A 23,819-nucleotide genomic window follows, 5' to 3' on the forward strand; every position below is an offset into this window, starting at 1 on the left:
CGCGCTGTAGGCATCCTGGAGCTGGCAGCAAAGTTGGTGGATGACGGGTCGCGCGGATTTATACGGGGAGTGAGTTGTATAGCGCGCTGGCTATTCCGTTGATGGATCGTATTTCGTTGTTACTATAGACTTTGTAAATCAATTGTAATGTTAAACATATCTATATCTTGTACATCTATATCTTAAAATTTCTCTAGCCGAGTTGATCCCTCCCCCCATTCACCGGCGAATTCTCGATGTATAACCCATTTTGTATGTATATTTCAATGTAATTTCAGAGTTGGATAACCTAATTAGTATCTGGAAATAAGGATATCTGATCTAAACCTATTCTACATAATTGCTCCAATTCTGATGAGCCTAAGATAAGACTTCGGGATCATATATTATCCAAATAAAAGGACAACTCCATAAGTTTGTAAACACGTAAAAGACGCGTCATCCGTTCGATTATTTATTTGACAACCGTGAAGAAGCAATCCTTGTTATCATTAACTTTGTGCGATCGCGCCCGTATAACGTCGGATAAGCTTGGCGTGGTGTCACGGTTTTGCACCTAGAAAAGCATGGTCAGCTGAAGAGCAGCCTGGAAAAAAGCTTTCGGCTCGCCCATCGCTTGTGCGTAAAGAGATGTGTGGCTGGATTTTCCACGAAGCTTTCCAACCCCCCTGACGAATATCTCTTCCGTGGGGGAAATACTCCCCGAACACTCTGCTCCGCAAAAATACAAATAGAGATTGCGTAATTCTTTTAAGATTTAAACTCACCATTTCCTCCACCGAGCCCACTTTCTCCGAGAACAAAAGCAAAGGAAACCTTTATAGCCCTGGCTTCCTCTAGTAAATCAAATCCCCATCACAATCAAAGAGACAATTCTTTTCGGACTCTCTTCTTCTTTATATTTCCCATCCTTTTCATTCTCGTTGCCTTCCTGTGGCCATACTCGACACTGATGTCTGATTCTAAGGAAACGAGGGTTGTCTTGCCCACCAATGTGCGCCCCACTCACTACACTATCAAGCTGACCCCTGACGTTGAGAAGTTCACTTTCACGGGCGAGCAAACAGTGGAGTATGTGCAAATCTCTAATTCTCCCGCTTCATCATTTCTATTATCTTATTGACGCCATCTTTAATTTTTTTTCGCGTCCTTTTTTCGCGTCCATTTAGACTTGAGGTCAATCAAGATACGACGCAGATCGTCCTCAATTCTCATGAGCTTAATGTCCAGTCTGCTTCTATTTCCAACATTGCGGTAAAATCATCTCAAAGGTATTGTACTCGCCTCTTTCTTGGTTTTTCTCACGTGCGTGATACCAACCTTGTTTTAACACAGTCAGCAGGTGACAAAAATCGAACACGATGAGAAAAAGGAGACAGTGACACTGACGCTTGCGCAAGCGCTGCCCGCTGGATCCAAGGCCGCTCTGCATATGCAGTTCACTGGAGAGCTGAACGATAAGATGGCTGGTTTCTATCGTTCCTCGTACAAGGACGCGCAGGGTGAGACTAAGTGGGTGACAACACAATGTAGCCTAGTTTCTCTGAGTGTGAATTAAAATAAGATGCTAATGATAGATATATGGCCACCACCCAATTCGAGGCCACCGACGCGCGTCGGGCCTTCCCATGCTGGGACGAGGTGAGGATGATGAGTGGGCTGAAATGCATACGAATCTCTCTAACATGTTTCTTCAACGACAATACGTGTAGCCCGCACTCAAGGCCACCTTCGACGTCACGCTTGTGGTCAAAGAGCATCTTACCGCGCTCTCCAACATGAACGTGATCTCGGAAACCAAGGCCAACGGCTTCAAAGAAGTCAAGTTTGCGCGCACCCCTATCATGAGCACCTACCTTATAGCGTTTGTGGTCGGTGAATTAGAGTACATTGAGGAGACCACCTCGGGCGAACACAACAACGGCACACCTATCCTGTGCCGTGTTTATACCCCGCCTGGACTGAAGGAACAGGGCCGGTTCTCCTTGGGCGTTGGCTCGAAATCACTCGAGTTGTTTGCCCAGGTCTTTGGTCAGCCCTACCCTCTACCTAAGTATGACATGGTGGCCATCCCAGACTTTGAGGCGGGCGCAATGGAAAACTGGGGATTAGTCACCTTCAGACTCAACGCCATCCTCTTCGATGAGAAGACTTCAGATGCTCGGCAGAAACAGCGCATCGCGTACACCGTGTGCCATGAGGCGGCCCACCAGTGGTTTGGCAACTTGGTCACCATGGAGTGGTGGAGCGAGCTCTGGCTTAATGAAGGGTTTGCCACATGGGTCGGCTGGTTCGCCGTCGACAAGATCTTCCCCGACTGGGATATCTGGACCCAGTTTATCATGGACGAGCTGCAGAGCGGCCTGCGGCTTGATGCCCTCCGCTCCTCCCATCCGATCGAGGTCCCCGTGCGCGATCCGGCCGAAATCCACCAGATCTTTGACATGATCTCGTATGCCAAGGGCGGGTCTGTGATTCGCATGCTGAGCGGGTGGATGGGCGTCGATGTCTTCCTTGCCGGCATTCGTCGATACCTGAAGCGCCACGCATACGGAAATGCATCGACTATGGATCTTTGGAAGGCGCTCAGCGAGGAGTCCGGAAACGATGTCGGAGAATTCATGACCCTGTGGACCAAACAGGTGGGCCACCCTGTGCTTACCGTCACGGTGCCCAAGGCGGGCGAGATCCACGTGCGTCAGAATCGCTTCTTGTCGACCGGGGATGTGAAGCCCGAGGATGACCAGAATCTTTGGTGGGTGCCGCTCTCGTTGATCACTGATAACGGGGAGGTCACCAAATACACCCTCACGGAGCGCGAGTCCACCTTCAAGCTGCCCGGCCAACCCACCTGGTTCAAACTCAACCACTACCACACCGGTGTCTATCGTGTGCTCTACACTCCGGAGCACATCGCTAACCTTGGTAAGATAGTACACACGCTCCAGACCGGAGACCGCGTCGGCTTGGTTGCTGATACGGGCTCTCTCGCGGTGAGCGGCTACACCAAGACGAGCGCATTTTTGGACTTGTTGCGTTGCTACGAAAACGAGGACAAATACATCGTGTGGCAGGAGATCGCCACTCGCCTGCAGACCCTTGGAATGGTGTTTTCAGAGCAGGAGGAGGAGGTGCAGGAGGCGCTGCGCTCCTTCCAGCGGCAGTTGTATTCCAAGCTGGCTAAACAGCTCGGATGGGAGTACCCCGAGGGAGAGGACTACTTAACCACCCTGCTCAGAACCTTGGTGCTGCGTCATGCGGGTCGCTCCGGAGTTCCCGAGGTGGTGGCCGAGGCCAAGCGGCGTTTCGAACTCTTTGCGCACAAGAACGACACATCTGCGCTGCACCCGAATGCTCGCTCTCTCACCTACGAGATTGTGGTCCTACACGGAGGGCAGACCGAGTTCGATGCCGTTTTGAAGATCTTCCGTGAAACGGAGACGGTGGATCAGAAGCTGGGTGCGCTGCAGGCCCTCGGGTTCACACGCAAGGAAGATCTGATCAAGCGCGTGATGGAACTTAGTATCAGTGATGAGGTGAAGCCGCAGGATATCATCTATGCTCTCCCGGCCATTGCGTCCAGTGGCAAGGGTCGTTACCTCCTCTGGCAATTTGTCCAGGACAACTGGAACCTCTTCTGCGAGCGCTATAGCCGCTCTCTGAATCTACTCGGGCTGATCGTCAAGACATCCACCTCGACGTTCTCGTCCGAGGCGATGCTCAAGGAGATCGAACGGTTCTTCGCCGATAAGGATACGAAAGATTTCGCGCGACCCCTTGAGCAAAGTCTTGAGACTATCCGGGTAAGCGCACAATGGCTTGAACGTGATCGCGAGGATGTGGTGAGCTGGCTGCAGTCGAAAGGTTTCTTTTGAGGTGTAGGTGAAGCCGGATAAAATGAGAAGCATTTTCATCGGATGAATGTGGGCAGGGGATGGCCAAGAGATTGAAGATGACTTGCGATTTTTTTTTTTCTTTCCTTGCTTAACAAAATAAAATGAAGCCTTCAATTTTTTTTTGTAATGGTAATATTGTAATGGTTCTAGTAATAGCAATTACTTTTTTTGAAACGGAAGTCTCAAACAAGTAAAGAGGCTAGTAGGTTAGGAAGAGGTATTGGGCAGCTTGGTAACAGATCTTTTGTTATAGAACCCATATCGGGCAGTTTATCCTCCCTTGTTTAGAAATAGAGTTAATGAACGGTTTCAATTCCTAGCATTACTAGGCAAATTCATTTAAAGCCGACCTTCTCAAGCTCGTCATCAATTTAGAGCGTGATATAATCCTAGAAATTTCAAGCCTCGATTCCTCTCTATGGCAAAGATGGAAACGAAAACGGACGCTCGGCTCACGCATTCTCTGCATAACCCTATCCGCATGGGAGGAGGTGAGCATCTCTGCAAATGCAGTGTGAACCTGAGTGGTGATGGAGTGGTGGGTTGGCACCGTCTGTGGGGTCGCAGTCCTAACCGTACCGCCATTGCGCATATGAACCGGTCCATCCAGAACGGCAGTGGCTAACCGTCGTGAGAAGCATCGGTTACTCCCAAAAGATATACAAGAGGTAGGCTAGATGACGCCAGATAGCTAAACTGAAGATACTAGAAGCACGTATTCACCTAACATCTCTTCCTAAAATGACTCTTATGGGCGCAAATCCTAAGTTCAATACCATAATTGAGACTAGACAAAAGAAAATGAGAGGGAGAAAAAAATAAAGAGAGCATTCATACTATTTTAATAAACTTGAAACTGTCAATGAGCAATCCGAATTTTACGGGCGAAGATCTGCAGTGAATTGCAAATAGCCGTCTGGCCCCCTCCGAAAAAAGGGCTTATGCCTGGTTGGTGCGTGTGATGGAGGCCTAGGGATGGGGGGAGGGGGGAGAATGTCTGAGTACCTGCGAAAGGATATTCTTTCGGAAATGATTAACGGATAGCCAACAGAAAGTTAGATCGATTTATTCTTTATAGAGTAACGGTGGCGTCCCTATGCTTTTTCGCGTGAAACTATATAAGAGGCAGATTCCATATCACAATATCCATTAGAGCTCTCTAGTAACCACCCTCTGACGATACCAACCCTCACTCTCCTTAACGAATTCAACAAAATGGATATCCTTGAACTCATCCACCTCGATCAAACCACAATAAAACCATTCCGATGCGAGTGGCATGGCTGCTCCAAGGCGTTTGCACGTCGCTCAGACCTTGCACGTCACTGGCGGATCCATAATGACGACAGGCCGTATAAATGCTGCGTAGGAAATTGTGATAAAAAATTCATTCAAAGGTCAGCCCTTACTGTACACCTGCGAACACACACAGGAGAGCGTCCCCACTGGTATATAATCTCGATATTTTTTTTCCCAGTGCTTCGACTTATCATCTTTTTTACCTTATATATAGCTGCGAACACTGTGATAAGCGATTCAGCGATAGCAGTTCGCTTGCGCGGCATCGTAGAATACATACGGGGCCAAAGCCATATAGGTGCGAGATTATCGGGTGCGAAAAGGCCTTTGCAAGGAAATCCACTCTTACCCTTCACCGCAAGATGCACCAACACTTTTCAGCCGATTTCTTAATATCCGAGTGCAACCGTCCTTCTCTCACCTTGCAAACTGAGTGTAAATAACCTCCAGGAAAGCATGTCGATATCTTTTCGTTTCTTTTTTGCCTGAACCACTTCAGACTATTCAACACGTTCTGTTTAATAATCACTATGGGAGAGGAATTCAAGACTTTGTAAAAACTACGGGTGAACCTTTTTTACTTTGGACCATTTTCCAAAATTTCTTCAAAATAAACTTTCTACTAAAGCGCCTCGCACATCCTTGGATGCTAAAGCGGCTATTTGTCGTTAAATTGGATTGAATCAATATTATCCATTTATCATATATAGATTTATTACTTTCTAATTTTCTGCCGCTTCTATCCACCGGATGCGTGTGGTTGGGCATTGCAGAATTTCGCTTTTTGGCAAAAAGAAAGGAATAAGCCTAATCATGATAGAGCTGCCATAGTAAGATGAACAAGATTTAGCCACCTTCGAGCTGAACTTTTGCAACAAGTGAAATTAAATAGTCTTTATTCGTTAGTTTATATTTGTCTATTCATATCCATGGCGGTCATTAAGATTATTTTGCTCGCACCCTTAGTGCTATTATTCTATATGAATCGAGGAAGGCTACGCAGTCCCATCCTCTTCCTTCCAAGCGTCTAATCCCGATTCCCTTGGCCCATTACCCTTAAACCAATATCCAGCATAGAATTCTGCATCCTCGACGTCTCCCATTGACACTCCGCTGATCACACTTTCCCGCATCGAAGTCTCACGTTCGCTCTTTTCAGTAGCCAACGGAAGTGACGATGGCTCGGCCTCCTCTTCTTCCGCATAAGTGACTTCTGGTGTTGGAGGAAGAGGAAGATTAGGGGGCTGCATTGTATGTTCCAGGATGGCCTTTGTATTCTCGGGCCGATCGGATGGCTGAGGTTGTGCCATAGAGGCTGAAATAGTTGAGGAGGCAATTGAAGCCCGAGGAGGCGGGAGAGTGGCCATTTGTTCAGGAGGCATGTCCGATGGCAAATATTGAATGGCAGTTGCTTCTTCAGTTCTCGAGGAATATTGAATTTCTGCGCAGCTATTAAAGTTGGTGGTTGGTGCAGCTAGTGGAGGAGGGGGAGAAGCTGGTGCATTGTACTGTGGCAGTGAATAATCCGATGCTTTAATATCCACCGGATTGGGCACCGTAACGATCGGAAAGATTCTTGTATTATTGGACTGGACCGAATATTGTGATTTGGGTTGCACCGTCGCTGAAGATTGTTCAATATCCGCGAAAATCATCGAAGAAGTGTACATTTCACCATTATCGTTCCAACCACGACCTCCATGGATGCCTCTGTCTTTCTTCCGCCATTTTCGTTGCATGACTTTTTGTATTCCAAAGCCCACTAGAGCGACCCCCACAAGCGATCCTATGACAATGACCGCGATCTTCCCTGCTTGCGAGAAGCCCGAGTCGCCATTGGCGCCTGGGACCTGTTGAACACACACACCATCAGAGCAGAGATTCGACTGGCACTGAGCGTCAGCAGTACAGTACGATCCAAGAGATAGTTTCGGCTGACATACGAGGCTGATTCTGTCGCAATAGGATCCATCTGTTGGGCACTCTGTCGCAGAGTTGGGTGTACACGACGCATTGGTGCCGCTTACAGTTGGAGAAGGAGAAACGACTGCAGCGGACGGGAGGAAGATGCCGGTCGGGAAAGTGCGAATACTCGAGCTGACCACCGCAGGGTTGGAGTTTGGAATTATGCCAGAGTTAGGGATGGGTTGTTGAGGCGATAGCGGCTGTTGTGGTTGTTGTGGTTGCGGTAATGAAGCAGGTGCGAGTGGAGGTTGTTGGGGTAGTTGCTCTGGCCTGGGCTGTGGTTGTGGGGGATTATTAATTGGTGGAGCAGGGTTGGGTGGTTGCGGTTGCGGTTGCGGTTGCGGTTGTGGTTGTGGTTGTGGTTGTGGTTGTGGTTGTGGTAGGGGTTGAGGTTGTGGCTGTGGTTGGGGTTGAGGTTCAGGCGGGTTGGGAGAGGGCTGAGGAGGCGGTGAGGGATTATTAGGGGGCGGAGCGGTGGGAGAAGGCTCCTTTGTCTCCTGAGGCGGTTGGGCCGGGGGGGTTGTAGTTTCTTTCTGATCCGTGGTCGGATTCTCAGGCGCAGTCGTAGCAGTGCCTGGGCCTGGCCCACCCGAAGGGGGCTTCTCAGGAGCGGTGGGAGGAGGACCAGTGTTAGTGTTGGGCGGAGGATTTTCAGTGACCTGCCTTGGTGTCCCGGTATTATCACCTACGCTGGTTGCCTCTGAGTTCCCTGTGGGAGAATTAGGTTGTGCGGACATCCTGGAGGAAGTATACCTTTCTACGTTGAGAATTCTCGCGGGAGGATATCGCCGATTGCAGCTCACTTCAACTCAAGTGAATCGAGTGGCAAATTGTATTAGAAAGAGTATCTAATAGAGTAATTGGTATATCGGTGAAGAAAGTGAAGGAGAGGAATGGGGGCCGACGATGCGGTGGGTGTGGTGAAGAATTACAGTGGCAGATTGGGGGATGGAGAGGATTGAATGACCAAGAGCATAAAAATTATTTCGTTGTTATTAACATAATTAATTATCTTGTTGATCCTCAAATTATTTCTATCGATCGCATATTTCTTTCACATTCTGCCAATAGGAATTTGACGACTACGTGTCTTGAATGTTTGCACCGTGCGAGATTAATGTTTTTCTCAGATGAGCTTTTCTTCCATGTAAAACAAAACGCCGTGCCCTTATGAGAGGAGTATAGGAAAGCCAACGGCCAAATAAGAAGGAGACTTGACAAATTGATGCTTCCGCCCACTTGCATATATGAGGTTAACACAGCCGAGCCAATAAGGGTCCTCCGAACATCTTCTTGGGCCATCAGGTGCCTTAGGGATATCCTCTCGCCTGGTGCCGGGTAATTTGCATGTGCTCTCAGCTGAGCAGAGTTTTGTACCAGGCATCTTGTCATTGTGGTGATCCCGGTAGCCCTCGCATTCGGCCCGTTCCTAGAGGTAGGGCAATCTGGTGATATAAAGAGTGTTTTGGCTTATAGAAGAGTTACTCTCGCATGTATAATTACTTCCAATATTACGAAATACAAGCCATCGTATTTCAACCTCTTCTCAAGATCTGAGACGATGTCTCTGTGTGCTGAGAAAATCCATCCCTTTTTGCCTCAATGAAACAAAGGATTCAGCCACCGCGTCACATTGAATTCCAATAAGCCACGAATGTAAATTCAATAGATAAGCCACCCAAGGGTCGGATCTCAAGCCTAATTACCATTGATTCCCGAAGGAGCAGGAAGTCCGATGCTGGCAACACACCTAGTATGCCAAGCTATTGGGGAGAGTTGATGGGGATGAGAAAAAATGATCTGCCATTATCCCACGGCAACAACCCATTCCTTACGATCTATTGAACATAGCAGCGCCATATTCATGTACTATCAGTACTTTTCAAGGAAGTTTTTTATTCAAGCGTTATGTTTGCATCGAATTGATCGACTCGATACAACTTGCCGATAGGAGGCAGCTAAAAGAAGTATTTGCGTGCAAGTTAAAGTATTCGAAGGAATTTCTTAAACAAAAAGAAATAAGAAAATATCTACTTAAAGAAATATAAAGGAGAAAAATTGGCTGCTAGCAAGAAAACTTAGGGGGAAAATACGAAAAAAAAAATATTTTGAGCAAAAACACAAAATAATTCCAGATACCAAAAAAAAGAGATCATAACAACAGAAACAAGCACTTAAAAGAGGCCCGGGTACAAAAGAGACACGAAAAAGCAATAAAAAAAAAACTACTAGAAACATGTTATAATTTTTAAAGAAATAAAGACAACAACAAAAGAGAGGAAATAGTCATATGCAAAAAAAGGAGGAATCAAATAATAAAGGTAGAGAAGGAAACGGAGCTCTTACAAATAAAAAATAAAAAATAAAAAGCCGCGACAAAAATAGATTTTTTTTTGCAGTATATATATAAATTCAAAATCAAAAGAGTGTCCACTTGTCGAAAGAAAATGATATTTTTTACTGGCAATGAATTCCCCTCCAGCTGACCCCATCGGCTTCCATGCGCTCCAAAAACCCATCTTTCCCATTTCCGCTGGGAGCACTAGTCGGCAGATTGTATCCATCGTTCATATAGGTGGGATCCAAAGAGTCGAGCAACGAGGGTGGCAGATGAGCCACCGCATCAAGAGGGCCTTCGCCTAGCTCTTGTTGTTGAGATGGAGGCTGCGATTGTGACTGCGATTGTGGCGGATGCTGAAGCTGAAATTGGTGCATGCTGGTAGGATGGAGCGCGGCGGTTGTGGTGACAGGGGGGAAGGGATTCGCTCCCGCACCTCCAAGTGTTGAGAGTCCACCCGCCGCACTCACATTTCCAAAGGTTGCCGAGGTAGGGGTCGAAATCCCAGAGCCAACGCCAACTCCTATGTTGTGCGCAACCGTGCCCAAACCCATCTCTCCAGGTCCAAAGTTATTCACAGCCATGCCTCCATTGCCCATCATCATCCCTAAGCTTGAGGCTAGACCACGAGCACCAGTTGGGGACATAAAGCCGGATCCAATGGAGGATGAACCAAAAGACGTAGCAGACCCACTCGAGGGATGTCGGCTCCCAAGAGTTGCACCCCCACCTGGGGCCGAAGCAGACTTATCCTGCTGTGAGCGACCCCAAGATAATCGAATTCGCGAGCCTCCTAGCAACGCACTGTTCATTTGCGAAATGGCCATTTCCGCCGAGGCACGATGCACATACTGCACAAATCCACAGCCTTTACCCTGGGGGATCTTGACATAGGTAATTTCACCGAACGGTGCGAACACCGCGCGCAGCTCGTCTTCGCGTACAGTGCTAGAAAGCCCCCCGACAAACACCGTGGTGTTAGTGGCGCTTTGATCGGCATTTCCAAACACAGTATTTGAAGACTGGGGTTGCTGAGACTGAGACGGATGCTGTGCGAGTGAAGGAGGCAGCTGCTGCGAGACATGATGGACCATAGGCTGTGAAAGAGCTGGGAATTGCTGCTGTTGCTGCTGTTGCTGCTGCAGAGGCGGCTGTTGATGGTGAAGAGGATGGCGTTGAAGCGGTGCCGTGGTGTCTGATTTTGATTTGGGCAGAGCCATTGAAATGCGCATCGGGCGCTGCCCACAGAAAACTCCATGCATTTCTACGAGGGCACGGTTGCGCTCGGCCTCATCTGAAAAACGTACAAAACCATACCCGCGCGACTGATTAGTAATGGGATCAGTCATGATTTTGGCCGATTTACACGAGTGATAGCGGGTTTGGAACATGACCTTTGAATTAATGAGAAAGTTAATAATAAATCTCGCGATGCTGGAGGATTAAGCTCAATCACTCACCAAAAGAACCTGATCCGTCACCATAGGGTCTAGATCACCAACAAAGATCGAGTATTCAGGAGGGCGCTCATCTTTGCGATCATTGAGTCCACCGCCAGTAGCCCAATTGAGCTTGAATGTTCGATCGGTCCCAGCAACAGGAAGCCCATTGTAGGACAACGCCTTTTGTGCAGCAACCGGATTGGAAAATTCAATGAAGCAGTATCCAGCTGGTTGACTAATTGAAAAATCAATGGAAAAATTGGGTCAAATCTTCATGATCTTGACAATTAATAAACAGAGATGGACCTACCCAGTAAAGCGATCCTTAATCATTTTCACGTTGACCTGCTCGCCAAGGCTACTCCAGATTGAGCGGATGTAACTCTCATCCATCCATGGTGCAAGCTCACCCATATACAGAGTAGACTTAGGCGCGGTTTCTCGTGCAGTCTGCGTCGCGGGCTGAGGAGTTGAGGAAGGAATTCCGGGAGCTGAGGGTGGTGCAACAAAGGAATTTAAAGAGAATGACATGACAGGGTCACTCGTCCTACTTCAGTGAATGAGTCTAGACACTCTTTTCGTCTTGATTTTGCGGAGTGTTGCACACAAAGGGAGGATGTGCTGAAGTTGATAATTAAGAGGAAAGAAAAGGTCCTGCGAATATTTGTGCCTCAGAATGCTAAAGTTAAAGAATTTAACAAACCAGAAAAAAAAGAAAGAAAGAAAGAAATAAAGGGGGAGGAAATCCCTAAAAATATTGAGAGTAAATATAGGGGGATTGGATTGAAAAAATTGATCAAGAACCACCTTTCTGCACTAATGCTGATCAACAAAGAAAGAGAGGAGGAGGTGGTTGAGTTGGCGTGTAAGAAAATTTAGATGGCGCAGTATGCGACTGAGCTCACGTGCAACAAAAACCAATCACATTCTCTGCCCGATTCCGGTATATTTCTTACGCTCCTGTTAGTCACGAAGCAGTCACATACACGTTTGTCCAGCTCCGTTCTCGTTAATGCCCACTGGAACCCATGACACTTCAATTGGAGTTTCAACGTCAGATAGTTACCGAGCTACTTGCAGAAGATGGATTGCTTATTCTTGCGCGTGGATTAGGACTACCCTCCATTTTGTGTGCATTATTACAGATTTATTCTGCACCCGAACACTTGGTGCTGCTGCTGAACACTAACCAGGAGGAGGAGACTGCCCTTCGGGAGGAACTTGCTGTTAATGGAGTAAAACAACCTGGGCTGAGAGTTATCAACAATGAGACGCCAGCTTCGGAGCGGTAAGAAAAACTTCAGGTGAATAGCTGTTAAATGGTCGATTCTGATTTATTCGCTCCCTTCATTATTCATCAAAATTAGGAGTGAAATCTATAAATCAGGCGGAATTCTATCTATCACGTCCCGAATTCTTATCGTAGATATGCTCAATAAAAGTATTCCTACACATATTGTTAGTGGCATTCTCGTGAATCACGCTGAACGGTACCAAAAGCCATATGATTCGAGACTCCACAAATTTCTAATCCATTCCTCTTGTATTACAAAGGGTGACGACCACATCAACCGAAGCATTTATTCTCAGAGTTTTTCGAGAGGAAAACAAGGTGACACTTCAGTAACATCCCACGATGCTAATTTTGGCATGGGTCTTATACTATTCTATCGTTTTCTATCATTAGGAGGGATTTATTAAAGCATTTTCGGATAACCCAGAGCAATTTGTAAGTGGATTTGCGCCACTGCAAAAAACATTAAAACTACTTCACCTTCGTAAAGTTTATCTTTGGCCTCGATTCCACCTCTTTATTACGGAGAACCTCGAAAAACGTAAAGCCGATGTGGTTGAGTTGCGCCAGCCGCTTTCGGATGCCATGCGTGACATCCAAAGTGCAACCATCGAGTGTATGGAGACTTGCCTCTCAGAACTTAAGCGGGCAAACCCAACAATTGATATAGTCGATTTCAATGTGGAGAATGCTTTATTCAAGTCTTTCGATTCAATTGTGCGACAACAGCTTGATCCTATATGGCACAGAGTGTCGGTGCGCACTAAGCAGCTAGTGGGTGATTTAAAGACTCTGAGGCGACTGCTTACGTGAGTTGATTTATACGAGACTTTTGCTGCGTTTTGTATATTTATACCTCTCCCATTTTTACCACTGTTTCAGGCATCTTCTTAGTTATGATTGCGTCACATTTAACAGTCTCCTTGAAACTATTCTAGCAAGCAATATACCTTCGTCCACAGGTACACGATGGAATCATTCCCCATGGCTACTCACCGATGCAGCCAACGTCATATTCTCAGTAAATTCGCCTCCTGCTTTATCTACCAGTTTTTGGGTTATTTACGTAGCTATATGTTTAGGAAGCCAAAAACCGTTTATACATCAAAGACCCAAGTATCAATGATTCGGACGGAAATTCTATAGAATTTCCTCCAGATATTATGCCGGTGCTTGAAGAACAGCCGAAATGGAAGCTGCTCTCAGATGTTATGGATGAGATAGAAGAGGACATCATTTCATTCGAAAATGAACCAAGTAAATCAGCCCATTACAAACCGGTATTTGAGAATGTCTGTTAAATTTATTATTTTTAGACGATATGACACCCAACACGGTGCTAATCATGGTTCAGGATGAGCGTACTTGCTTTCAAATTCAGGACTATCTATCTCAACGGCACAAGCGAAGAGCCGTTAGGGGCAGGGAACATCACCCTATGCTCCTCAAATATTTACGCCGCTACTTTAAGTGGAAGAAAGGAATAGTAAAAGTGCGCAAAAACCTATTTAATGCAGACACGCCGAACTCTTCTCATCCGACTGAAGATGCAAACGGAGTCAGGGGCTCCAGTGGCAAAAGAGGTGCGGGTCGTGGAGGAACAAGTGAACGTGGAGGGACTCCATTCAATAAGAGAAGAAGGGTTAGGGGAGGCAGTGTGGCTGCGTCCATGTCAAGGACAACGGGCAATATGGAAACTAGTTTTGACCAAGAAATTAGAGAAACCGCCGAATTGTAGGCTGACAAACAAACAAGTCCGGACGGTGATGGCAGACTGACTGATATTTGCCTTTTCTTTTAGTATGAATAGTAATGACGATGATGCTAATTGCGATGATCCTCTTACACCTGACGATTTCGACGCATCGATGTTTTCCGAGCACTACGGCCTCCTCCCACTCTCGTCCCTTGTTTTGGTTCGTCCGCACGCCGGGGACGCGGATGATCGTATGCTGCGTGAACTCCGGCCGCGGTTCATCGTCATGTATGATCCGGATCCTAGTTTTGTGCGTCGCGTCGAGGTGTATAGAGCGTCCCATTCGGGGCAGCCGGTAAGAGTTTATTTCATGGTATATGACGGCAGTGTCGAAGAGCAGAGATACTTGAGTACCATTCGGCGTGAGAAAGATGCATTTGAAAGGCTGATACGCGAGAAATCAGTGAGTAATTTCGAATATCCGACCGATACGGCAGAGTACTAAGACATCATTAACTCGTAGGTTATGGCCATACCTCTTGCTGATGAGAAAGCCACTGCACAAGACGATTTCCTTCGTATTGTTAGCACCCGCACTGCCGGGGGCCGGGCCGTTCGCACCGATCCTGGAAAAATCGTTGTTGATATGCGTGAATTCCGAAGCAGCCTCCCGTCTGTGCTTCATGCTCGGAAACTCCAAATCATTCCATGCACACTTCAAATTGGGGATTATGTGTTGAGTCCCACAGTGTGCGTGGAAAGAAAGAGTGTTACTGATTTGGTGCAGAGTTTGAATAGCGGACGTCTCTATTCGCAATGTGAAGCTATGTGTGCATACTACAAGTGCTCGGTATTGCTAATCGAGTTTGACGAAGGCAAATCTTTCTCACTTCAGGTAAGTTAACTCTATTTCTCGATCTCTATGATTTGCCCCCCCTCCCCCCCCCCCTCCTCTCCTTCCCTGGGAACTGTTTGTTTTCCTAAGCTGAAGAGTTTTCTTAATTCGTGTGCATTTCCCTAGGCTTTGGGCGACATGAAATCGGACATTACACTCTCCGATATCCAATCCAAGCTTGCTCTGTTACTCATAGCTTTCCCACGCCTAAGGCTTATGTGGTCGTCTAGTGCACATGCTACCGCTGAGATGTTTGAAGACTTGAAGACCCTTGGAGACGAGCCTGATGCTGTCAAAGCGGCTGGAGTAGGCGTAGTGGAGGGGGAGGAAATTGACAGCGAATGGAACTTAACCCCTATGGTATTTAAACTTTCTGTATCTTAATTGCTTGCTGGCTAGCTTATTGTTCGTTTGTTCGTTTATTTGTTTGTTTGCTTATTAATCATTTTCGGGGATGGATGCTAATTCTGTTTCCAATTTAGGATATGCTAAGAAGTATCCCAGGTATCACCTCCAAAAACTATAAACATGTCCTGCAGGTTGCGGGCAGCATGGCAGAGCTAGCTGAGATGTCCGTCGAGCAACTTAAAGGGGTGATCGGTGAGGTTGCTGCGAAAAAAGTATGGGGTTTCTTTAGGCAAGATGCAAAGGCATAACCCTTTCCTTGTTTTGTAAGGATGCATTGGGCTATCCGTCGATTAACTGCAGAAATGATGACGGAAGAGGATGAGAGTGGAAAAAATGTAACAGGATTTGAATTAAATTTGTAAACATAATAAAAATAAAATAAAAATATAAAGTGATATAGAGTATGCAAAATAGAAGAGTTAAAAAGAGCGGAGGAAAAAAAAAAAAATAAGAACACGTTAGTAGAGGGCAAATGATCGTTCTTTGATAAAAAAGAGAAAAAGGAACAAACGAGAAAGAGGTAGAGGATAAACAGAAAATGTTGCCAAACGAAAACGACCAGGTATTAAGTAATAGGTGTAGAGGTGGTGATAACAATAATAAAATACTAATAACAACAGGAGAAAATTGTCCAAACAAAAAACTATGAAGAAACACATTATGAAGGGAAGTATATGGGAATGGTCACAGAAGCCTTTTTTAGTTCGATCACCTACTAAGGGAGGACGCAAGTACCACCTCCGAGCTCATGCCTTCATTTTTCCCTTTTCTACATAGGTCCGCCTCGTCCATCCCATCAAAAAATACTTCCTCTTCTTCTTCGTCCTCTACCTCGTCCTCCTTGTTTTCAATGGCTTCGCCACTGGTAAACTCTGCACCATCTCCAGTGTCCTTGGGAGCATTGTCTATCTGCTCTTCATCCTCCATCTCCTCGGGTAGTGTAGATGGAGGTGAGGGAGGAGCAGCCGATGGAACCCTGACCATGGTCGGATACCGAAGGGCAAATATCTCACAATCCTGTTTTTGGAACCCGCGTGTGAAAAATCGATACAGACCTCCACCTCCGGCCTCCCCCTCAGTCCCATCCAGCATATCAGCCTCATCATCGCCCACTCGTGTGGTTGAGATGCCGAACCATGAAGCAGATGAGGCACGACGCGAATAGGATGGAGTCGGCTGGTTCACACATGTGTCGCTTGCCACACGTCGCGGTTCCCTATATCGTCGAACGGATCCTTGCCTCTGCTGTTGTGAGGGTTGCTGCAAATTCAGAGAGGAAACTGGCTGATGCCGCGCTGAAGATGGGGGAGGCGCAGAGAGTGGGAAAGATAAACGCCTTTTCAGATTGCTCACAAACCCTCCTGTACTATTATTACGCTTCGCGTTCACTCCAGCGACCTGGGTATAGATCTCATGCTCCTCTCGTGCCCCCATTTTCTCCCTTCCGTTACCGTTTGTGCCCAGAAAGTAACCCGCCGCCATTCGCAGAAGTCTACTAACACGTCCTCCTTTCCGCTGCGATGGGCTCGCAACGCTATTGAGGGAGGCATTGGGTAGCAGAAGCGATGATGAAGAGAACCCCACCCCCATTGCGCTGCCTCCACCAGTATCTCCCCTCGATGCCCCACGTACTCCAGACATGTTGCGTTGCGGTTGTATCAGCGCTGCAGTGCAAGCACGACCTGAGACATCAAGCGTGCACATCTGCACAACATCGGAATCGACCTCCACCACAGGACGTAGGCGACGCGCCTGAGCTTGAGTTTCGCGCCGTAGTTGCTCTTCCATTGCGACTAGTTTACGCTGCGATTCAACGTATTGAAGAACGCGTTCTTGCTTGGTCTCACGTGTGGCCGGCATCTAGCCCAGACACGAGAATATGTATTAATAACAATCCAACAAAAACCGATCGAGAAACGAAGAGTTAATTACCACACGAAAATAAAGCTGCATATTGTCCTCTGTTGCCGGCAGATACCCCTCCTCTGCCTGTACTGAAATATGATTCATGGACGATGAAGGTGCTGGAGGATTTTTCTTTGAAGAGCCTAACACTGGCACAGAATAGCGTCGCAGAGTATGTGTGGCAATAGGGGAGTTTGGCGTGGTGGGAGCAAAAAGGCCACCCGTGTAGATGTCCACCATGAGATCGTAAAGATGGACTACCCCAATAGAATCGGAAGTTGGAATGGGGAATGTACAAGGGAGAACAAATGACGTCCACTAGTTGATTTCCCAAAATCCTTGAAAATTTGGATAATCGTGCTGGCTTGTACAAGTCCTAGAGAAATCTCCTTCAGGCATGAATGGGATGGACCCTCATCCTCATTTACCCTTAAGGAGAAGATCAGAAGAAAAAAGTCGTTGGAACAAAAAATAGAAAGAGACATCGTACTGACTGTAGGTTAAAGCGGAATATAAAAGTGTGAACACTGGCCAGTCACCAGCACCCAGAATATCCCCATATGCGATATTTATTAAATAAGAAGATATTAATTTAAAACACACGTGCAAAAGCATCTTCATTCAAGTACCGAAGCGCACCAGCGTGACGCAAGATCCCCCTTAGTACATCCCGAACCGCCTCTGTCTGCATGCCACAGATACGCACAACGCAGCCGTGAGCCACTGGACTTGTTGACCACCACACGTCCTCTTTGCTTCCCCCCTCTCCAATCTCGATACTCCGGCCCCCGCCCACCACGAGAACCGTAGCATAGCAGCTCAAGTTCCCTCCGAACTTCTCGCCAGTCGCTTCATCCAGTACTAGAGAGTCGCGCACTATCAGCTCGCCCTTGTGATATACCTCATTCTTGCTTGCATATCGCCCGGCCCATTTCTCTCCACGCGACATTCGCCCGCTCGTGACCCAGTCAACCATGATTAGCAAGCTCCCGTCGCCCTCCAACCTCACTCGCTGCACTTGCTGATAACTGGACTCGGCAAAGCATGTGACTGGGTCTGGTAACAGTAGGAGAATGGCATCCTCTTCCACCCGAGCGTCTAGCTCTTGTTTGCTCTCTCCGCCATTCTTCTTGCGCCTCTTGAACACTTTTGTATTTCCTTGAGTCAGCATCACGATCCGTGTTCCCGCGCCAACTTCGATATTGAGCCTTATGGAATCTCCCGACACGAGGCCGCCTCCATATCCCAATGCGTAAATAAGGCTAGTCTTTGGATCGTAGGATTTAGGCGCGATGAGTTTAAGTGGATAGGCAGACGCGCAACGGGTGAGTAGGGCGTGGGTGTGATGTAATGTTGTGGTGATGTGTCCTTCACCTGGGGAAAGAGAATGTGTCATTGAAAGCAGCCTCCTCCCCGATCTTGACGAAAATTGAAAAGAAAGAATGAGTAGAAGAATTTCAGTCGTCTGAAATGTATTACTGAGAGTGATTAGATTGGAAAAAAGATAAGCAAAAAGCACTGAACATATGTGAAGAGAATCAAAACAGAAGAGGGAGAATACAAGGCAAATAAAACATAGTAATAATGAAATGGAAACAGGAAGGAATATTAGATACTATTTGTCAGTATTAGTATACGAGTAAAAAAAAAAAGGGGGAAGGAGGGGGAAATACCGAAAAATAAATAATAAAAAGATACTATCTACATGTTTGTATTGTCATGTCACTCTCATGGTCCTCCCCCCTTCATTAGGAGTTCTATCACGCTTTGTTGTACTTTACGTGCTTTCTCCAGCTGCCGCTCTTTCTCCTCTACCATCCATAATAGTTTTTCTACCATTTGCGTCTTTTCCGACAGCTCATGCTCCTTTTCCTTCAGCAGGACTTTCAGTTCTTGCAGCTGCTCCTCATCCTGCCGAGCCGATAAAACTCGCCTCCCATCCATAATAGGAGTTGAGATTTTTTTCACGGCAACAAGATTTTCTTGCTCATTAATATCTAGATGCGTGACAGGGGGCAAGCAGAGGGGGGATGAGGGGGTCTCCTTTATGGAGGGAAGACTCTTGAATCGTTGTGTTCGAGCCAATTCACCCTCGCCTAATGCGGTCCGTTGACGACCGCCCCCTTGTATATTGCAACGCCAAGGATCGTCCGACCAGCGTCTTGCAAGATGCCGCGGAGTATTGTCCATGCTGGCAACTGCGGGCTGCTGGCAGAGAGCAGAATAGGTGTAGCGAGAGGGAGAATTCAGGCAGAGATTAGAGGGCGACCCCAGGGATCTGGGCCCATTCCCGAGCATATCCCCGTCTTCCTCATCCTCCTCGCCCTCCTCTTCTTCGCCGCCCAGATACTCCTCAATTTCAATATCTTCCCCTTCGCCCTCTTCCCTTACACGCTTCAACCGGGAAACACGCTTTTTCTGCCGAGGTGCCAGCAGCTTTAGAACTTGATCCTCGTTAGAAGAACCATCCTCCTCAGCGTCGTCGTCGGCAGTACGAGCGGCAGAGGGGAGATAATATCGGTTTGGGACATCCATAAGATAGTCGAAAAATGCATCGACATGCATGGACCTCATCCATTTCTAATTAGATGCACAGCAGAGTCTCTTATTAGCACACCATTTCAAACAGCCGCACTGTTATTAAAATTGGGGGGGGATGCATAGCAGCCCTAGCCAACTTAATATGGCACCCTTACCTTTAATCGTACGGCGTACTGCTGGATCTTTTGTGGACTCTGTTCATCCGTTCTTTCTACCCCCAACTCTATGGCTAGTCGGACCCAGCTTTTTATCTCGCCCTCGTGCATTCTCTGGCACAATCGGAACAGAGCCCATGGATGAAACTGCTTCCCATCACTCCGCGGCATGGCCAAGAAGCTCCGTCGTAATGCATCTGTGTTCGTTCCCACAGGGGAGCCCGTCACATGCAGAATAAAGTCGACATAGGCAGAGGTAAACGTTTGCTCGGTGACAGGCTTTTTGGGGAGGGGAGGTGGTGAAGGAGACGCCGACTTGACGGAGGCGGCTGAGTGGATGAGATTTTTTGAAAAGGAGGGAGACGGAAAATCAAACGGAAGGCTGTTGATAGAAGGAAGTCGGAAGTCGGACAGAGATTGATTGGTGGCCATATTCTGTTCTATGCTATGTTCCTGCGTTAGTTACCGAGTGAGAATAATCTGCTCTTGATGGGCAAAATATTAATATGTCTGCTAGATTGGTCTCTTCAAATTAATTCATGCTCACCCAGTGGAAGTAGTGATTATGGTTTACAAGCAATAAGACCTGAAGCGAAGTGGCTAGAAAGCCCATAATATTGCAGTGCGGATCGTCAGAAGGATTATGTTTGATTTTGCTATTTATATATTTTTATTTTTTTCAACTGAGAGAAAAGAAGACGGGCCATCTTTTTTTTGGATTGAGCTTTACTTCGACTGATATTAACTGGCCAAGGCTGAGCCACGGATGCTTCAATCAAAAATGTTTTTAAAGTTCCACCAATTAGCCCACACAGATGAATATTAGGCCTATTGTTATATACTTTCAAAATGGAGGATTTTCCTTAACAATGTGTTAGGATAAGGCTAAGCAACAGCGTCCCAATGTTAATTTGTTAGGCGTTTCTTATCGAAAACAAGCGCAAACAGGAGCCAAGTCGAGAATGACCAAAGATGAAACTTGCTTCTACCATGGATAAACGTTTATATTCTGAGACAGGTTATGCAAGGTCAGTGCCAGCATTAATACTCAGATTTTCCTTAAGGCCCCCCATCTCTTGCTTAATTCTTACGTGTCCTGTTCATTGCACTGCCACCCGTCGTCTGCCTTATCATATCTGCAGCTGTGCGTTCAAACTTCTCTTTCGTGGAATTGTTCAGCGCCAACCGCGCGGACCAGAGTGCTTGGCCCCGTATTCATCTACTTTAATTGAGATAGCCCAGGCCCCCCCTTTCTGAATAGAACAAGAGATGAAGGAGGAAGGCGTTGCTACACTCTTAAGCATCCCGCTCCCAAGTATATTCACATTCTCACACAAATAAGATGAAAAACTGATCGAGAAGCCTTAGGTTGCCCCGTGCATGCGCTTATTACCATGGCTTTCCATTTCTTAAGCCCCGTTAGCCTTGAAAGAGAGTATCCGACGATGTGTCGCATTTTGTCATCTGTCGGAGAAAATTAATTAACGAATGGTAAAGTTTCAGACTTTCATTGTTCTAGTAGATTAGGATTCTCGATCGAGTCACGAGACCGTGTAAAGTGGATTTGGGCTTTCACCACTTTTACTGGAGTCTCGATATATTTTTTTCCCAGCTACTAATCATTTCTACTCTCTACTTGGATTTTGCTCTTGGCGATCAAATTACATTTAAATATATTGCAATGCCACTTTTTAGTAATTGGTTCTCTTCCGAAAAGCAGCAATTCACCACTGAGCCTATGCAAATGCCAGATTCCGCTCAAGCGGCGGCCCCTCAGTCTATAAGGCGTCGAAGCACAGACCCATTCCATCCCAGAGGAACAAGAGGTAAAATTGGACGGGGATCGTCGACCCTTGAGAGCATAGCCCACTGATTCATTATGGCTACTCTTAATTCTACGTATAGATTACCAATGGCGTCGCTACATGGGTGCCAGCTTCTCGCAAAACCGGGCAACAGAGGGGGGCGCTAATCCAGTTAATAGACGTCCTTCTGGCCAAACATCTTAAAACCTCCAAAACAGCAGATAGTAATTTTTTTTGTTCATTTTTTTTGTAGTTATGTAAGGTATTTATGACATGCTCTCCCCACTTTTCTTTTTGTTGTTTCTTTGTAATTATATATATATATATACTTTTTATTATTAAAGTAGTATTCAGATATGCAGATATATATTTAGGAAATAAAGAAAAATGCGCTTTGACTATGAGTTTGTCAAAGCCATCACAAGCTCTCCTAGCGGTGCAAGCTCCTTTCTATCTATCAATCGATGTGTCTGCACAAATAATGCAAAATGTTTAAAGCTAGTATTCAGGTGGGCCTCCTCCCCTAGCGCTAGTACAGCATCAAAGTGGTGGTAATATAGGTGGGCATATACACGAAAGAGTCGCTTGAAGATGGTCTTAACTTGGGTGGTAAAATGACGAGGAAAAGGTTGTCCAACGCGGTGTGGAAAAAGAGAGTCATCGTCGAGCTGGGATTGCACCCAAGTCATCAGATAATCGACGTATTCGGGAGCAGATACACGCACGGGTTTTTTGAATTCGATGCCGTCACACCAATGGTATTCATACCTAGTATAAGAGAATATTCAGTAAATGAAGCGGGATGTTTATAAATTTGTCTGCATGAAACAATGTCCACCATCGAGATGCTCGATTTGATATCTCAGATTATACATGTATAGACAAGTGAGAATGGGCGGGCCATATAATGTTCACTTACTTTGGGCCTGCTGACATGACGGGGCATGCTTTTGGTGTACAAAACTCTGTGATGGTCCCATATAACATATTGATCTGATGATAAAAATCCACAGCTAATAAATTGAGGTTCAGCATCCGGATCCCATAGTCGATACCCAAATGAGAAATCCTTAACTTACCATGGACTGCTAACCACTCGTTAAGATCTTCTCCCTCCGGCAGTTGTACAGCTAACTGAAGATTACCTGCACCAAGGGTCACGTCAGCATAACGCTGTAATGGGGCGGGACCTAGGCCTGCCCCTAAAGCTGAGCGTCCATAGTCAGATGTGCGCTTCGGTTTGAAAGTACGAGGTTTTGAACTAAGTAGAAAATAGATTTAATGATTGGGGTACTAAAAAATAAACGCGAGCGAATGGACTAGTTACAAGTTAAAGAAGCTCATAGTATACTTGGTATGAAATGAAGTGCGTCGCGACGGGAACGGTAAAAAATGATTTGAAGTTAATGGGGACCTTTGGTATCAATCAATTAGTTTTGAATATAAGCTCGTTAATCGAAAATTACTACAATAATACGGTTAGATTGGATTGGGAATGCAAAATTCAACCAGAATCGCGCTCTGCTCTGGCTAAAAAATCAGTCCCGTGATATGAAGATTTTAAACCTATAAAGATAAGGATATGACCGTTAATTAGGAACGAAAAAATAAAAAAAAAATCAGCTATTATACACAGAATTGTCAAACAAAATTAGTAAGAAAGGTTTGAATGGATCTATTAAGGCTTACAGACGAGAACCCTAAAGTTCTGGGTAATATATAGTAGGAATGATGTTTCAGAAAGGCCAGCCAGAACAGCGACTTCAAGCTCCCATTCTTTGACGAGCCATTTGGCAACCCTATCTAGAAGACATTTATATCATATAAGGACCAAAATTACCCCCCAATCCCTGAATGAAATGCTGGTTTATATCTTGATTTTTTATTTTTACGAGTGAGATTGACGCATATGGTGTGAATATACCCTGGGATATATATATTTTATTATTAGGGTACTAGTAAAAATTTTCTAAACGAATGCGGCTGACTGTCATTGTATTGCACTGCTGGTATCAACTTTCGAATCCTTTTTACTCGAGTATTCATGTTTTAATCACTTTGTTCTGGCTCAACGAGTAATAGATACCATTCCAAGTATTTTGCCTTTTAGAGACTACTCGAATTTATCAGAGTTCGATCCAGAGAAAATTTAGAACATGGATTCCAACTTTTTCGCATAT

General features: G+C 46.1%; 10 protein-coding genes across 10 annotated transcripts; 4 read left to right on the forward strand and 6 right to left on the reverse strand.

The window, feature by feature from the left end:
• Window positions 1-952: 952 nt before the first annotated feature.
• VTP21DRAFT_7630 (uncharacterized protein) lies at window positions 953-3,875 on the forward strand (the record flags this gene model as incomplete). Its single annotated transcript, XM_069398393.1, has 5 exons — window positions 953-1,071; window positions 1,170-1,271; window positions 1,336-1,512; window positions 1,578-1,641; window positions 1,713-3,875. 5 exons carry the CDS (start codon window positions 953-955, stop codon window positions 3,873-3,875), a joined length of 2,625 nt encoding a protein of 874 aa, XP_069246423.1.
• Window positions 3,876-4,323: 448 nt separating this feature from the next.
• On the forward strand, window positions 4,324-5,638 carry VTP21DRAFT_7631 (uncharacterized protein; the record flags this gene model as incomplete). Its single annotated transcript, XM_069398394.1, has 3 exons — window positions 4,324-4,496; window positions 5,060-5,344; window positions 5,410-5,638. 3 exons carry the CDS (start codon window positions 4,324-4,326, stop codon window positions 5,636-5,638), a joined length of 687 nt encoding a protein of 228 aa, XP_069246424.1.
• Window positions 5,639-6,190: 552 nt separating this feature from the next.
• On the reverse strand, window positions 6,191-7,897 carry VTP21DRAFT_7632 (uncharacterized protein; the record flags this gene model as incomplete). The annotated part of the gene is made up of 1 exon (XM_069398395.1): window positions 6,191-7,897. The coding sequence occupies one exon, from the start codon at window positions 7,895-7,897 to the stop codon at window positions 6,191-6,193; it is 1,707 nt and encodes a 568-aa protein (XP_069246425.1).
• Window positions 7,898-9,617: 1,720 nt separating this feature from the next.
• Window positions 9,618-11,471, reverse strand: VTP21DRAFT_7633 (uncharacterized protein; the record flags this gene model as incomplete). The annotated part of the gene is made up of 3 exons (XM_069398396.1): window positions 9,618-10,892; window positions 10,959-11,175; window positions 11,251-11,471. The coding sequence occupies 3 exons, from the start codon at window positions 11,469-11,471 to the stop codon at window positions 9,618-9,620; spliced, it is 1,713 nt and encodes a 570-aa protein (XP_069246426.1).
• Window positions 11,472-11,968: 497 nt separating this feature from the next.
• On the forward strand, window positions 11,969-15,481 carry VTP21DRAFT_7634 (uncharacterized protein; the record flags this gene model as incomplete). The annotated part of the gene is made up of 11 exons (XM_069398397.1): window positions 11,969-12,228; window positions 12,308-12,430; window positions 12,495-12,552; window positions 12,628-13,043; window positions 13,117-13,255; window positions 13,317-13,491; window positions 13,551-13,968; window positions 14,036-14,393; window positions 14,454-14,825; window positions 14,952-15,185; window positions 15,308-15,481. The coding sequence occupies 11 exons, from the start codon at window positions 11,969-11,971 to the stop codon at window positions 15,479-15,481; spliced, it is 2,727 nt and encodes a 908-aa protein (XP_069246427.1).
• A 460-nt stretch (window positions 15,482-15,941) lies between these two features.
• On the reverse strand, window positions 15,942-17,378 carry VTP21DRAFT_7635 (uncharacterized protein; the record flags this gene model as incomplete). The annotated part of the gene is made up of 2 exons (XM_069398398.1): window positions 15,942-17,093; window positions 17,166-17,378. 2 exons carry the CDS (start codon window positions 17,376-17,378, stop codon window positions 15,942-15,944), a joined length of 1,365 nt encoding a protein of 454 aa, XP_069246428.1.
• A 352-nt stretch (window positions 17,379-17,730) lies between these two features.
• Window positions 17,731-18,534, reverse strand: VTP21DRAFT_7636 (uncharacterized protein; the record flags this gene model as incomplete). The annotated part of the gene is made up of 1 exon (XM_069398399.1): window positions 17,731-18,534. One exon carries the CDS (start codon window positions 18,532-18,534, stop codon window positions 17,731-17,733), a length of 804 nt encoding a protein of 267 aa, XP_069246429.1.
• A 332-nt stretch (window positions 18,535-18,866) lies between these two features.
• Window positions 18,867-20,266, reverse strand: VTP21DRAFT_7637 (uncharacterized protein; the record flags this gene model as incomplete). Its single annotated transcript, XM_069398400.1, has 2 exons — window positions 18,867-19,718; window positions 19,835-20,266. The coding sequence occupies 2 exons, from the start codon at window positions 20,264-20,266 to the stop codon at window positions 18,867-18,869; spliced, it is 1,284 nt and encodes a 427-aa protein (XP_069246430.1).
• A 1,249-nt stretch (window positions 20,267-21,515) lies between these two features.
• On the forward strand, window positions 21,516-21,843 carry VTP21DRAFT_7638 (uncharacterized protein; the record flags this gene model as incomplete). Its single annotated transcript, XM_069398401.1, has 2 exons — window positions 21,516-21,660; window positions 21,740-21,843. 2 exons carry the CDS (start codon window positions 21,516-21,518, stop codon window positions 21,841-21,843), a joined length of 249 nt encoding a protein of 82 aa, XP_069246431.1.
• Window positions 21,844-22,037: 194 nt separating this feature from the next.
• On the reverse strand, window positions 22,038-22,983 carry VTP21DRAFT_7639 (uncharacterized protein; the record flags this gene model as incomplete). Its single annotated transcript, XM_069398402.1, has 4 exons — window positions 22,038-22,407; window positions 22,559-22,652; window positions 22,719-22,900; window positions 22,967-22,983. 4 exons carry the CDS (start codon window positions 22,981-22,983, stop codon window positions 22,038-22,040), a joined length of 663 nt encoding a protein of 220 aa, XP_069246432.1.
• Between the last annotated feature and the right edge of the window lie 836 nt (window positions 22,984-23,819).

The sequence above is a fragment of the Calcarisporiella thermophila genome (genome assembly GCF_041956535.1).
Source record: "Calcarisporiella thermophila strain CBS 279.70 unplaced genomic scaffold VTP21scaffold_31, whole genome shotgun sequence".
Classification (NCBI taxonomy): domain Eukaryota; kingdom Fungi; phylum Calcarisporiellomycota; class Calcarisporiellomycetes; order Calcarisporiellales; family Calcarisporiellaceae; genus Calcarisporiella; species Calcarisporiella thermophila.